The sequence below is a fragment of the Budorcas taxicolor genome, chromosome 22 (assembly GCF_023091745.1).
Source record: "Budorcas taxicolor isolate Tak-1 chromosome 22, Takin1.1, whole genome shotgun sequence".
In the NCBI taxonomy this organism is placed as follows: Eukaryota; Metazoa; Chordata; class Mammalia; order Artiodactyla; family Bovidae; genus Budorcas; species Budorcas taxicolor.
In genome coordinates this window covers 56,584,630-56,598,498 of record NC_068931.1, presented here as the reverse complement: position 1 = coordinate 56,598,498, position 13,869 = coordinate 56,584,630, and the positions used below count along the sequence as shown (strand labels likewise).

The window sequence follows — 13,869 nt, the reverse complement described above, 5'->3', positions numbered from 1 at the left end:
TCTTTCATTGAACAAAGAAATCCTATTCTGTTTCCAAGGGGGATAAAAAGACGAGCCTAACCCTGGTAACCTTAACACAAAAGGAAGCTAAAAAGGCAGGGACTCAGTAAGAACAAAGGATTGTTCTTTCTGATGACATCAATACATATTAAGCACAATGTGTTACACATCCTTCTATCAATATCTGAGATGATAAACTTGCAAATTAATACTACACCGGCCATAACTGCATAAAATTACAATAGCACCCTCTTTGGAAAAGATTTTGATTTATATAATGGTCGTAACTTTTATGTCTAATGTTCCTGAAATTAAAAGAAGTGATGAGCCACGGTGAGTAAGCAGAACACAACGGACGAGAAATAATTACACTTGTGACCTTATACCCTGTAAGGTCAGCCTGCTTCACAGGCCAAAGGAGATCAGGAACCATCAGCATTTACCCCAGAGTAGTCACTGCCCGAACGAAGGGCAAGTGTGGGTGTATTTCATAAACTAGCAGGTGCTTGACCTCATGAAAAATAAAAGTCAGTTATCAGAATGCTACATGTAGAATGTCACAAATAAGAAATACATAAAATTAGATGCGACAAGATATTTTCCCTTCAAAATAAATCTGAGACAATTCATACCATTTTATCTTCACCTGCATCATAATATAACAGTTTCACAAAATAACAGAAATCTGTCCTTAGTAAGAATAATCAGCAGAATTTTTTTAGATGTTTCGAAACACTTTAAAAAAGAAAGAAGAGTGATAACTCAAAAATATTAATACTTGCAATATTTACATTACTATCACAAAAATATATGCAGTATTTCTATTTCTGGTCCCGTTACCAAAGTAAGAATCATAGTGCACTCATCCTCTATTTTTCCATCAGAAAGTAGGTATCAAAAGTTTACACACAGGGCTCCCCGGGTGGTGCAATGGTAAAGAATCCACCTGCCAACGCAGGGGACATGGGTTCAATCCCTGGTCCAGGAACATTCCACAGGTGGAGAAGCAACTAAGCCCGGTCACAACTACTGAGCCTGGACCTCAAGCCCAGGAGCCACAACTACCGAAGCCCACGCGCCTAGGACCCACACCCCACAACGAGAAGCCTCTGCAACGAACAGCCTCTGCGATGAGAAGCCTCTGCGATGAGAAGCCTCTGCGACGAGAAGCTTCTGCGATGAGAAGCCTCTGCGATGAGAAGCCTCTGCGACAAGAAGCTCGCCCACCTCAACGAGAGCAGCCCCCGCTCTCCACAACTAGAGAAAAAGCCCTCAGTGACGGAGACCCAGGACAGTCAAAAATAAATAAACAGCAAATAAGTAAATATCATTTTTTAAAAACAGCATTTTAGAAGGTTATACCCTGCTTGCATTGCTGTATGGGATAAAATGTTCCCTAATAGGTTCAAAACACAGCTCCATTATCAGAAGCAACATTCTCCTGTCACTCAATTAGGACTTGGATTTTATAGAAACTTGTGAACTGGATTTTCAGTTAAGGCAGAGCACTTTTTTCCTCTTTCCTCCCCAGTGACTCCCAGTCTCCCATCCAGAACCCCAGGGCAATATGAATTAGAGTGAATTCTGAGGTGGTGCTAATGAGGAGAACAAAACGATACCGATACCAGGAAAGGAAGGGGCAGCAACGCGCATTCACCGCAGGTAGGCCGTGTGCGCGGTACGCTTTGCAGACGTCCCTCCTTCACCACCCTCGGCAGTTCTAAGAAACTGGCTTCTGGCCCACTGCTTTCCTCAGACTCTCAGACAAACCTGCAAAAGGCTCTTATTGCCGAATGTACCTAAATAAAACTCCAGAAGACCCCAGTCAGTGATGACCAGTTGAGCTGAGCTGTCATCTAAGTCACAGCTCAATCATCTACTGAGTGCGGAGTGAGAACAAGTTCCTTCCCACTTGCAGTGACTAGCCCTGGACTCCAGATCTCTAAAAGGAAGGGCATCAGTGTCCACCAGCCCGGGGCAACCTTCTGCTCTTCAGCTAAAAGCAGTGCCTGAGTTTTAGACAAATATCTAACAGAGAGGGACTCTTTAGCTATCATAACTCCAAATTATGACCAAGCTCAGTCATAACTTAGAAGCTGCCAAAATTGCTTAGGCCATTATTGCATATGTTTGAATGCTTGGCTGATTCAATTATAAGAAAATATTTGATGTGTGGTATATTTACCAGATGTATTGCTTAACATTTTATCTACTTTAGTGATTAAATAGATTTCTATGCTGGAAAGAGGTTTTAGGTTTCGAAAAGACTGCTTTCCGCTGTAACTTGCCACAACCATCATTTCCTCACACATTAATGACAATGGCAGAAGCAATTTCACCACGAGCACGTTTATGGCAGGTGTGGGCTGTCCACCAGCTGGCTCCGTAACCTTTTGATCCCTTCGGACAGCAAATCTGCTCAACAGCCCTGTGTGGCCATTCCTCATTTGTTGTATGCTTTCTTCTCCTTTCACACGTCCAGAATCCCCACTCCTTTAGCTTGAAATCCTTTTATTAAAATAGAAAGCTCTCGGGAAAGCAAACTGAAACTAATTTTACACTCAGTCAATGTAAAAGTTCCAGAATAGATTACTATAGCAGGAGTTGTAAGTGTGAGATGCTTTAGTTACATGTAGAATGCATATTTGTTTATTCTTTCACTAAAAATACAATTTTATAGTACATGATAATATTAAAGTTTTAAGTAAGTCAGCATTCAGTTAATTTATAAAGTACTCCTAAATGCTGTTACTAAGTACCAAGGTCTTTTATTTACATAAATGGAAAGGTTTAAATTTGACACAAGAACAATCTAGCTTGTGTGTATTAAACAATGATTAGAACCACTCTCTTCTTTCCAGGAAAGATAAAATAAAACAGCATCTACCACCACTGCTAATGGCATTTCTCTAGCCAAACGGTCATGAGCCTGTACTAGCCTCTAATGTTTTTCTTAGACTTATATGCAGTCTGTAATTAAGGGTTAGAATTGCCTTTTATTCCTACCCTATCTGCATTTAGGTCTGGGCCCCATACCTCCTTCTATAACAGCTTCCCATTTCGTTATTCTTCTGTAATCCATCTCCCATTCCATATTAGTCTATTATAAATAGATTTCTTGAAAATGTTTCTCAATATTTCCTAATTTCTATATTGTTCTCCCTTTAAAAGAATCTCTAGCAATCTGCCATTTAGTTTCACCTTCAATCTACTTTACAGTACTATATTCATAGTTTGTCCTTAAATTTCAGGATCTTATATTCAATACGGTTTATGATGAGCTGAAGAGATAATTCTATTTTCTGGAATATTATAAGTTAATAGCTATAAATTACTGAACAAAGAGCACTGTGCCAGACTGCTTTCATCCCAATTTTTTAAATATTCTACAGGTTTTTAACCTATACATATTTAAATAAGAACTTTAAAGCTAATACATTATAGAGTCCATTGCTTAAAGGCCCTGGGATTTTTACTTAGTTTCTTTTTATTAAAACAGAAAAATTCCCAGTAAGCCAATAAAAATCAACATTCTCTCAGTAAAAAGTCTGTATCATTTATGTAAATAAAATAAAAGATTAAAGAATTTAACAAGAGTTGTTCATGTGTGACGTTCTGGTTATATATGAGGTATATATTTGTACTTTTATAGATTATAAATGTATTTAACAAAAATATAGAGCTTATAACGGCTTAGGTACAGTTCCCTGTGCTTATCCAAGATACACTCATTACATACTCAAATTATCCCATAAAGTCTTACTATATCATCTTCATTTAATCTGTGACAAAATTGAGGCAGAAAAGGGTCAAGTGTCCAAGCTCACACACTTAATCAACCAGTATAGTCACCACTGGCAAACATCTGGTAGAGTTACACCAGATATAACAATTACAATCCTTTTCAAATTCTGTTTTTATTGTCTGTCTTATACAATCATATACTATCTGTCCTGACATGTACAATGAGTATCTCATCAACAATAACTGGTATTGACAAAAGGCCACTTAAAAGGAAAGCACCTGAAGCCCAGGACAAATTTTCACAGTAAAAAAGCTTTTTTCAAAATTTCATTGAGACTTTGTCATTAAAAAAAAAAAAAAAAGTGAAACTGATCTATTTTATCTTATATACAATATAACAGGTTAAACATTTTAATTCTGAATTCTTCTTTAGGAGAATAAAGAATGGATTAAATGATGAGCTGAGGATGAAGGATACTTTTCCTAATAAGAAAAAAATTATCATAGCCCACTATAACTTTTCTTCAGTGCACTTCTGACCTAGCAGCATGATTGCAATGTTGTTTTTTTTTAAATATTCATTTATTTATTTGGTTTGTCGGGTGTTAGCCACACAATGAGGCTCTTGGCTTATTTGCCTCACGACATGTGTAATCTTCTTGTACCAGGGATTGAACCAGCATTCCCTGCTTTGCAAGGTGGAGTCCTTACCACGGGGCCACCAGGGAAGTCTGACTGCAAAAATTTTACAAAAACTATTTTAGAATTTCAACAATTTTTCCCAAGACCTTTCCTAATCCATTAATATTATACTCTTTTGAAAGAATTTTCAGTCAAAATCCTTGCTAATTTTCTCTTTTCCCATAGAACACTGGTCTAAATCTACCAGATGATTCTTAAGCATTCACAATTTCAGCTTCTACTTAGAAAGGATCTGCCTCGTATTTGCACTTGCATACTATCAGATCAATATCTAACAAGTTGGTATCCACAATTATTATAATAAAATGGGCAGAAATAGATGCCAGTGTTAAACAGGGTAGAATTTTCAATTAAGGATTAACTTTATAAGGGGTCAGTCTGTTGGTGAATATTTCTGTATTTACATAATTTTTCGCTTAAAAAAAAAAACAAACACTCCAAACTTTAAGGATTCAGAAAATGAATGAGCAGAACTTGAGGATCCCTGTTTTCACCTGAAGGTCCATGATTCACTTTTGTTGAGGTAGTAGCAAGCAGAATTGTGAGTCTTGGTACTTCCCTACACATACATGAACAGCTCTGCAGCAAAGCGTGAGCTCTTACGTGATATGACGTGGTCCATGTACTGAGGTAAGTAAGGAGCCCAGGTATCAATGGCCTCCTTCCGTCCCGCCTGCTCAATTCTTCTCAGTTCAGCTAGAAGCAGGGCTTGTGCAGCTTCTCTGACCTAAAACCACAGACCCAAGTGCAAAAAAAGGAAGCAGATCAGTGGGTGAGGTGTGTCAACATTAGCAAGTTCATAATGAACGAAAGCTAGAAAATACACAAACCGCATTTATTTACATGGGAAACACTACACTGAAGTGTGTTGTAGTGCTAATAAAGTAGAATAAATTGGAATCAAGCAAATCAAAGATATTTCAATTAATTATCTCACTTAAATACGCTTTTAACACAGGATATATGTATACGTAAGGCTGAGTCCCTTTGCTGTACATGAAACTATCACAACATTGTTAACTGGCTATATCTCATCAAAAAATAAAAAGTTAAAAAAAAAAGGCTACTGCTAAGTCACTTCAGTCGTGTCTGACTCTGTGCGACCTCATAGAGGGCAGCCCACCAAGCTCCCGTCCCTAGAATTCTCCAGTCAAGAACACTGGAGTGGGTTGCCATTTCCTTCTCTAATGCATGAAAGTGAAAAGTGAAAGTGAAGTCGCTCAGTCGTGTCTGACTCTTAGCGACCCCATGGACTGCAGCCTGCCAGGCTTCTCCGTCCATGGGATTTTCCAGGCAAGAATACTGGAGTGGGGAAATACCTTAACATTAATAGAACAATGTTTGAACACTTAATTAGTTTTGTCTTAAAACTTCATTTTCCGAAGCTTGCACAAAAATATTCTTGTACTTTTAATTTGGCATTTTCAATTTTTTAAATTTTCATATAAACATTGTTTAAAAAAATCAGTTAGAAATATTAACTGTTGAAGAAATGTAACCTTGTCTAGTGGATTTCTTTCTATTATCATGCTAAATAGGTACTATTTACACAAACAAACATGTATGTTTCACACAACTCTCTATTGGATTTCTATTATAATGCTAAATAGGTATTGTTTACACAAACAAACATGTATGTTTCACACAATTCACATATACCTAAGACAGGCTTAAATAATATGCTTTTAAAAAGCAAGGAAATAAATTCCTGTGAAATGGCATTAGCTCTATAAAAGGAAACTATTTTTCAAAGTTGTATTATCTCAATTTTTCTTTCAATGTGGCAAACATTTCTACTTCACAGTTTGACTTTAGTTTTGCTTTATTTTGGCCAAAGTGTCACAGGCATCGGTTCAGTGACACCAGGCAACTGCCAGGTTATGTACCAATCAACTCATTAACTATTCACAACTGAAAAGATAACTCAGTAGGGTCTGTTAAGAATTAAAATAAAAATTTGTTTTCATTATAACTAACTTCAGAAGTGAATTCAAACACCATTTAAATGCAAAACTGAAAATTTCAGCATGCTGCAATTCTTCTTGGAGGTGAGGGAACGGAGATCAGGAAAGAGACAAAAGTCCTGACTGGCATGAACTGCTATAGCTATACTCAAATGCTATAAGAAGCAAAATCCCCAGAAAACATTTCCAAGTCTCTGGTGATATTATATTCTGAGCCATATCTAATATCATATAAGTCTATTAATACAAAATAACAGCTACCATTTACTGAGCTCCTACCCATGTGTCAAGCTCTGTCCTTAACTGTTCTACTTGCATTATCTTATTTGATCCTGACAGCAATCCCGTGAGGAATAGATTATTATCCCTACTTTACAAATGAGCTTCAAATAGGTTAAGTAAATCGCCCAGGGTCACAAAGTTAATAATTGGCAGAACTGATACTTAAACCCAGGTCTCTTCTAACTTCAGAGACCTTCCCCTTCTCTTATAGCACAGGACCTTCCACTGGACTGTGGTTATTCACTTAGAATTTGATGGATGTGATTGTATTAATACCTAAAACTGTGATTTGTGGAGAGGTGGATTATATGTAGTGTCTCTGTGCATATATGTGTATGATCTATATAGAAATCAACACTTAAGAAATTGTTCCACAAGTATATAAAAGTTTTATCAAATATTCACTGGATTAAAAAAAAGGAAACAAATAGACAAACTGAAACATTCCGTTTTAGAATCACTGGATCCATATTTTCTATCACATAACAAACAGGTGACAAGAAGCTAGATAAACAACATTTTTGCTTCAAATTTATACTTGTCCAGTGCCTTTTAAATGTTTTCGTTTTCTATCCATATCACTGCAACATTACCTCCAAGCATCGATCTTGCCATCTCCGAGCCAGCATCTCTAGAAGCGGGGGCCTGAACTTGTCCAATCCCAGCAGATCTGGCAGCATAACGCAATGCATGGCAGCCAACTGACTCCATCCTGTTAAAATGTAACCAATTACAAACACCTGCATATTTCCTAGTTCACTTATTTTTCTATATGCAAGTATACCAAACCTAAACCAAAAAGGGCAGACCTGCTCAATTATGTTATGATTTCAATTTATTATTAGATATTTTGTGCAAAGACATAACAAATGCATCTCACCTTTAAATCTATGTCATCTCTAATTACAGCTCTAAGAACTCTCAAAGTTTAAAAATAAATAAATAAATAAATTTCCACGGTAAGTAAAGTAAATAGTGAAAGTGAAGTCGCTCAGTCGTGCCCGACTCTTAGCGAGCCCATGGACTGTAGCCCACCAGGCTCCTCCATCCATGGGATTTTCCAGGCAAGAGTACTGGAGTGGGGTGCCATTGCCTTCTCCAAAGTGTATACAAACTCCACAAGGAAAACACCTTTGTAAACAGCCTCTCTAAAATAAGACATTATGTTCAGGTTTAGAGCTGAGCTAGAGCTCTAGTTCTGAACCTACAGACAGTTAAAAGGGCATTCACACAGACAGCCACAGACAGGTTCGTGTCACTTAAGGTCTGGCCATCTGGTGCTACCATCCTTTCAGTCAACAGAGATGTCTTCCCTTCTCTGTCAGAGGGTCTTTAGTTAAGGTACTTACTGATCCCTTTTCTTACAAAATGAAACAGAAGTTTAGCCACAGTGGTAACTGAAGTAAGTAACACCAATTTTGAGAGGAAAAAATGAATTCCTATATCCTCCAAGATAAAAACGTACTCTAAAATTTATAAAATTTTAAGTATCATCAACACTAACCTATGGGAATAAAAGTCATTTTTTCCAAAATTCTATTCTATAATATGGAAATTGACACAAGAAACAATGGAAACCACTACCGTATTTAAAAGTACTAGTATCCAGACATTCTCAAACAATCATTTCCACCCAATTTTAAAGGTGCCCATATTACAAGGAGAGTTACCTGCAAATATAGAATTTTAGCAAATCAGCATTTTGAAATAATCTAAGCTATAGTATTCTTAAACTGCAACAACAAAAGCCATAAAATTCAAAATGATTATTGGGATTGTTAAAAAGGGGGTGAAAAATGCAAGAAAGAGACAGGATTGGGGGGAGGTGGGAAGGCACCTATGTAAACATGAATCCTTTCAGTAAGGAAATTCTCAACAACCGAGAATATATACTTATATTAATTAAAGGTGATAAACATACATTTTAGATTACAATTTATTTTCAACAGAGGAATATATATACACACATATGCATACATAGGTATATATATAAAAAAATAACTACCTAAGCTTCTAAGTTTAATATCTCATGAAGGTATGAAGTATATTGATGAACCAAACTTTAATATGAAGATGATTCTCACCATGGTCCAAAGTCAGTAGCTTATTTTTGAATTAATAAGTCTCTACCTTTTACAACAGCTTAACAAATATGGCCCTAATTATTGTTGCTAAAATCCAGCCTTCACATGCAACCTTAGTACAGGTCTATGATGGGGAAACAAAACAAACAACAACAAAAAAAGAGTTCTACTTTTAAGTTTCCATGCTTTTTTCCCAAAGAAATGGTACTTAGAACACGGATTCTGTACCTTGTAGATACTGTATCTTTCCTTCCGTTTGAATAGACTAGTATTATTGCTTTTACTGAAGAGTCAGAATCATCCTGGGTTACATATGAGATTCTGTAAATTTATTCATTTTTATATCATACAAACTGGTGAAGAGTGAGCCCAGAATGAAGAGAGAGGATATAACTCAGAGCTCACAAATGCCACCAAGCTTCCAATTAGTATATACGATCCTCCATGGCTCTTGGGGAATAAATGTTTGTGGATTACATTCACATTCTCAGAGCTCCAAAAATTCTTTCCCCTCTAACCAGGGCACATGCTGTGTACAGAGAACAAAGTCTGTCTGGCACTGAGTAATAATACAAGAAAAGTAAAATAATTAGCTCTAACACCAGACACCACAGGGCAAACCCCATCATGGAGACCAATCCCCTTCTTCATGCCTAACTTCATAGCAAAGACTAGCATCTTTGCACTTCTTTAACAGCACTCTAGATTACAAGAAACACAGCTTCTACCAGCCAGGAATCACATTACCTTTCTATAACAGACCCTTATTGGCATTAGCGAAACAAGTTAAAAAATGGAAACTTAGGATCTCATACATGACAAAGCAGATGAATGTATAAACTCGGTAAAAAGGACATGTCATATTAGAATAAAGCATAGAATTGGAAGAAAGTTGTTAGAAAGTTGAGAGAGAATACCTTCATTTACTAAGAAACAGGTATGTAAAGCAGGAGTGGAAGCAGGGTCAGAGCCAGACTGATCAGCCTCAGACCGAGCGGAAACGACAGGTGCAGCCACTTGCAGAGGAAAACAGAAGAAATAAAGAGGAGAGAATTGAGATACAACGGTTTCTGGAAAAAAGCTCAGTATTAGTGAAGAATGAAAAACAAAGTGGGCAAAATATAATAAATGTAGAACTGAAAAATGATGTTTTAAACAGAAAGGTATGATTATTAAAGATCATGGCAGTAAAATCATATATTTTATTGAATAGCAATCACAGCGTAATTCAAACCAAAAGCTATTTATAGTTGAATGATGTGCCACCTAATACAAAAAACAGTTCTAAAATAACTAAGGCTACAAGAGAAAATGACGACAGACATATTAAGAATCGTCAAAAATGTAATTCAATTTTTAAAATGTATCACATAATGAAAAATTTATTTTGGTTTACATATTGTCAATTATATTTTTTCTAATAATTTATTTTCTAAAGCTATGTCTAAACTATTTTTTAATCTCTCAAACCAACATTCACTGAGATCATATCAATTTTCTACACTGAATATGTAAAAACTCAATTTAAATGATACCAACTTGTAAACTATAGCAATTTTAAGTCAAATATGCCTAACTCTTATTGGAAGACTCCTAACATAGCTCCACTCTTCAGAGTTTAAAAAATATTATATGAATGCTTTTTATTCTAAAATGTTTTCATCTTTATAGAATAGATGAAACAACCCCTACCCACCCCAAAAAAGTTATACTACCAGGAAAAGGTTCAGCTTAAATTATCACATGAAAAGCAAAAGGACCGTATGGCACACACATTCTACAACTGGAGGTCAATGTTAAGATTTAGAGGTCACCATTTGACACTTCCTTCCTATGGAGAAATTACCATATGTCATGCACAAGCATCTTCAAATTAATCCCTCTCCTTTCTTCTGTCATTGAACAGCAATAGGTTTGGGCTCCTCAACAGATTACACATTGTCTGCTGAATGATATGTTTGCTTTTCATGCAGTGAAGTTCTTTTGTAACTACAGGACAGCTGCATGAAAACAACTTTTCATAATTTCCACACGAATGCATCATAATGTCAATCAGGCACGTGTGAGGTAAACAGGAGAATCAAAGCATGTGAGCAGAAATAAAAGCAGAAAATCCAACTCTACACACCCCAGGAAGTCCCTGTTGCATACACGAAAGTTTTATCTGGGAAATTATTTTTATTATAATAGATCTGTTTTCTATTCCTTATGAAATTCCAAGTATCTTATCATTTATGCTTATGAAAGGACTAGAATTACTCTCAATTGTATATTTCATAGGGCTTCCCTGTGGCTCAGCTGGTCAAGAATCCACCTGCAATAAAACCTAAGAATTCCATTTTAATCTTGGAAGGAAATCCCCAATACTTCTATATATTCTATTGAATAGTTTTTCTTTTTTAAAAGCAATTACAAATTCAGTAATTATGGCCTACAAATTATTCACTTCCCCATGCAAAAAGCTGGTAAGTCTTTGGCAGCAAGGAGTAATTTCTAGGTGTTAGCTTTCATGCCACCAAAATTGTTGAGCAAGTTCCTCTGGTGGTTTCCAATAGATGAGGCTTTTCAATAATCACACTTTAAATAAAGGAGAAATAATTGTTATCCCTGAAAAGACTGTATTAACTTTATCTGACTTTATCATTAATTCTGAAAGGACACTGGAATGGGAAGGTGAGAAAATTCAATACAAATAAACCAAAGTTTAGGACTGAGTGATCATTCCCCTAGCTAGGTCAAATAAGAAGTGGGATTAAACTAGAATGTTTCCCCTAAATCACAAGTCTAAAGGAAACTAGAAATGCTACTGGCAAAACTGCTAGAATATATCTTAACAGAATAATGCTCAATGTATATAACTTTACTTTTAATAAGAGAAATAAACAAATGCTCTGAGTATGATAATTTTGGAGTCCTGTTTAAGTGATACTGCATATAGAGAAAGCCATTTACACTTTCCTTTAATAAATTCTGTGGACACTGAAAATTAAAAAGCAACTGTAATAGAAATCAAGGAATCAGAATTACTATGCTTTAAAAATCTCTGCATCATCATCAAAAAATACTCTATTCAGACTACCTCATAACTGAAACTACAGAATCTAGAACTGTTTTCACAATTCATTGAGAATATTGAAATTAAACTCTATTAGGGCTTTAAAAACTGTTCACATATAGAAAAACCAGCAACAGAAATTAGAATAAATAAGTACCATTACCACAATAAAAAGCTCAAGATTTAATGACATATAATAAACTTGAATAAGTTATGTATGGCACTGAATATCAAAATTTTGCACCATAAAACATAAGCAAGCAATTAATTTCTTAGAAAAGCTGCCCTGTCAACTACCAGTTTGCTTCTCTTATTAAGGACCAGTAAAACACAAGGAGAAAAGTCACAGCACAGCCTGAAAATGGCAACAGAACTGACACGAGTTCTCTCTTTTTGCCTGGGAAAGTTAAGTCTTGTTGCAGCTAAGAGCCTCTTCACAAGCGCTTACTCTCACGTGAAAGGACAGATGAAGGGAAGCGCGTGACAAGACGCATGCGCACACGCAGGCTGGGCGCGCCCTTTACACGGCGTGTACGGAAGTATTCACTATGCCAACAGCCACGATTTCTGTTTCTCAACAGGTCCACTCGAGTCTTTGTTTGAAATCTAAATCTAAGCTCCCTCTTTCCCAACCGCCATTGTGGTATTAAAAGTCTACGTAGGAGAGAAAGTGGACACGCTTTGGGCAGCGAGTGCTCTCTGTATGTTGCTCCAAATCTCATTACCCACCAGCAGATGGGCATAAACAGCCCTCTCAGGACGATTTTCAGAAGGAGAATGAAAAGAAAATGGAGAAGGTGCAGAAAACCACATGCAATGAGAAAAAAGAAAGTTTCCAAAGCTAAACACTAAAATTACAAAGAAAATTATTTAACAGTAAATCACTTTATCTAAAGCAGTGCTGCCTGAGAATCATGAAGCTTTGAGAAGAAGCGAAGAAAACATTCTGCTCTTGGTGCTTAGTCACTAAGTCGTGTCCAGATCTTTCGCGACCCCATGGACTGTAGTCCACCAGGCTCCTCTGTCCATGGGATTTCCCAGGCAAGAATACTGGAGTGGGTTGCCATTTCCTCCTCCAGGGGATCCTCCCACCCCAGGGACTGAACCCATGTTTTACCACTGAGCCACCTGGGAAGCCAGAAGAAAACATGAAAAAATTAGAAATGAGAAAATAGAGTCAATTACCACGTACTTAACAGAAAGGCCTTCCGTAGTGGGTATGCTATCTAATATAGAGATCTTAGACCAACATCTGCCTTTTTATAAACTCTGATGTCTACACTTTTATCTTCCGCAGACAGGAGTTCCCGTCATCTTTTAAATCAACATGAAGCATTAGGATAAATCATTAATCAAACACCATAAGAAAAAAAAAAAGGATATCCTTAAAACACTGTACGAGAGCACAAATAGCTGAAGGCTCCAAGGGAACACAAAGCTCCAGGCAGTAGAAAGGATAAGGACCTAAAGCGGAATGAGTAACTAACCCAAGATGGTACTCAGACAGACACGCATCAAGGCAAAATACAGAAGTGCTGATAATGTCTGAAACATACAGTGACACTGCTTAGCCTCTAGATCACCACTGGATTACATCAGAATGGGAGTAAGTTCAGACGGAGGGGTACTTTTACGTTGGCATATGGCTTCAACCAGAGTCAAAAACAAAACAAGACAACCTTCTGTAAAAGGTCTCCTCCATTACTAACATCCAAAATAAATAAATGAGCAAGACAGAAAGAAACCAAGCAGAGAGAGTTCATTATAGTGAAAGATAAAATTATAACGTAAACACTAACTTGAATTAGATATATGAAGGCTATTAAAATCTTTTCATTGGATTAATGTAATCAGCGCTTATCTCATGCCAGGTACTGGGCTAAGCTTACAAAAAACTTAGAAAGATTAGACCAAGATGTTGCTCTCAAAGTAGTCAGAGTCTGGAGGAAAAGCAAATAAGCAGTCAACTAAAATCATATATGTAGATCTCCTCCACCACATATAAACTCCTCGAAGGTGGGGATCTTGTGTCAACCCT

General features: G+C 36.6%; 1 protein-coding gene across 4 annotated transcripts in view; it reads right to left on the bottom strand.

Annotated features, from left to right (window-relative positions):
* The window catches only part of WDR7 (WD repeat domain 7), a 352,665-nt gene that overhangs the window by 228,320 nt on the left and 110,476 nt on the right, over positions 1–13,869 (bottom strand). For 3 of the 4 annotated variants that reach the window (XM_052660291.1, XM_052660293.1, XM_052660295.1), the window contains exons 17-19: positions 9,694–9,792; positions 7,286–7,404; positions 5,050–5,173 (exon numbers count right to left, since the gene is read on the bottom strand). In XM_052660291.1, the coding sequence (XP_052516251.1) occupies positions 5,050–5,173; positions 7,286–7,404; positions 9,694–9,792 (342 nt within the window). The remainder of the gene's footprint in view (positions 1–5,049; positions 5,174–7,285; positions 7,405–9,693; positions 9,793–13,869) is intronic. The other variant, XM_052660292.1, reaches the window with a different exon arrangement.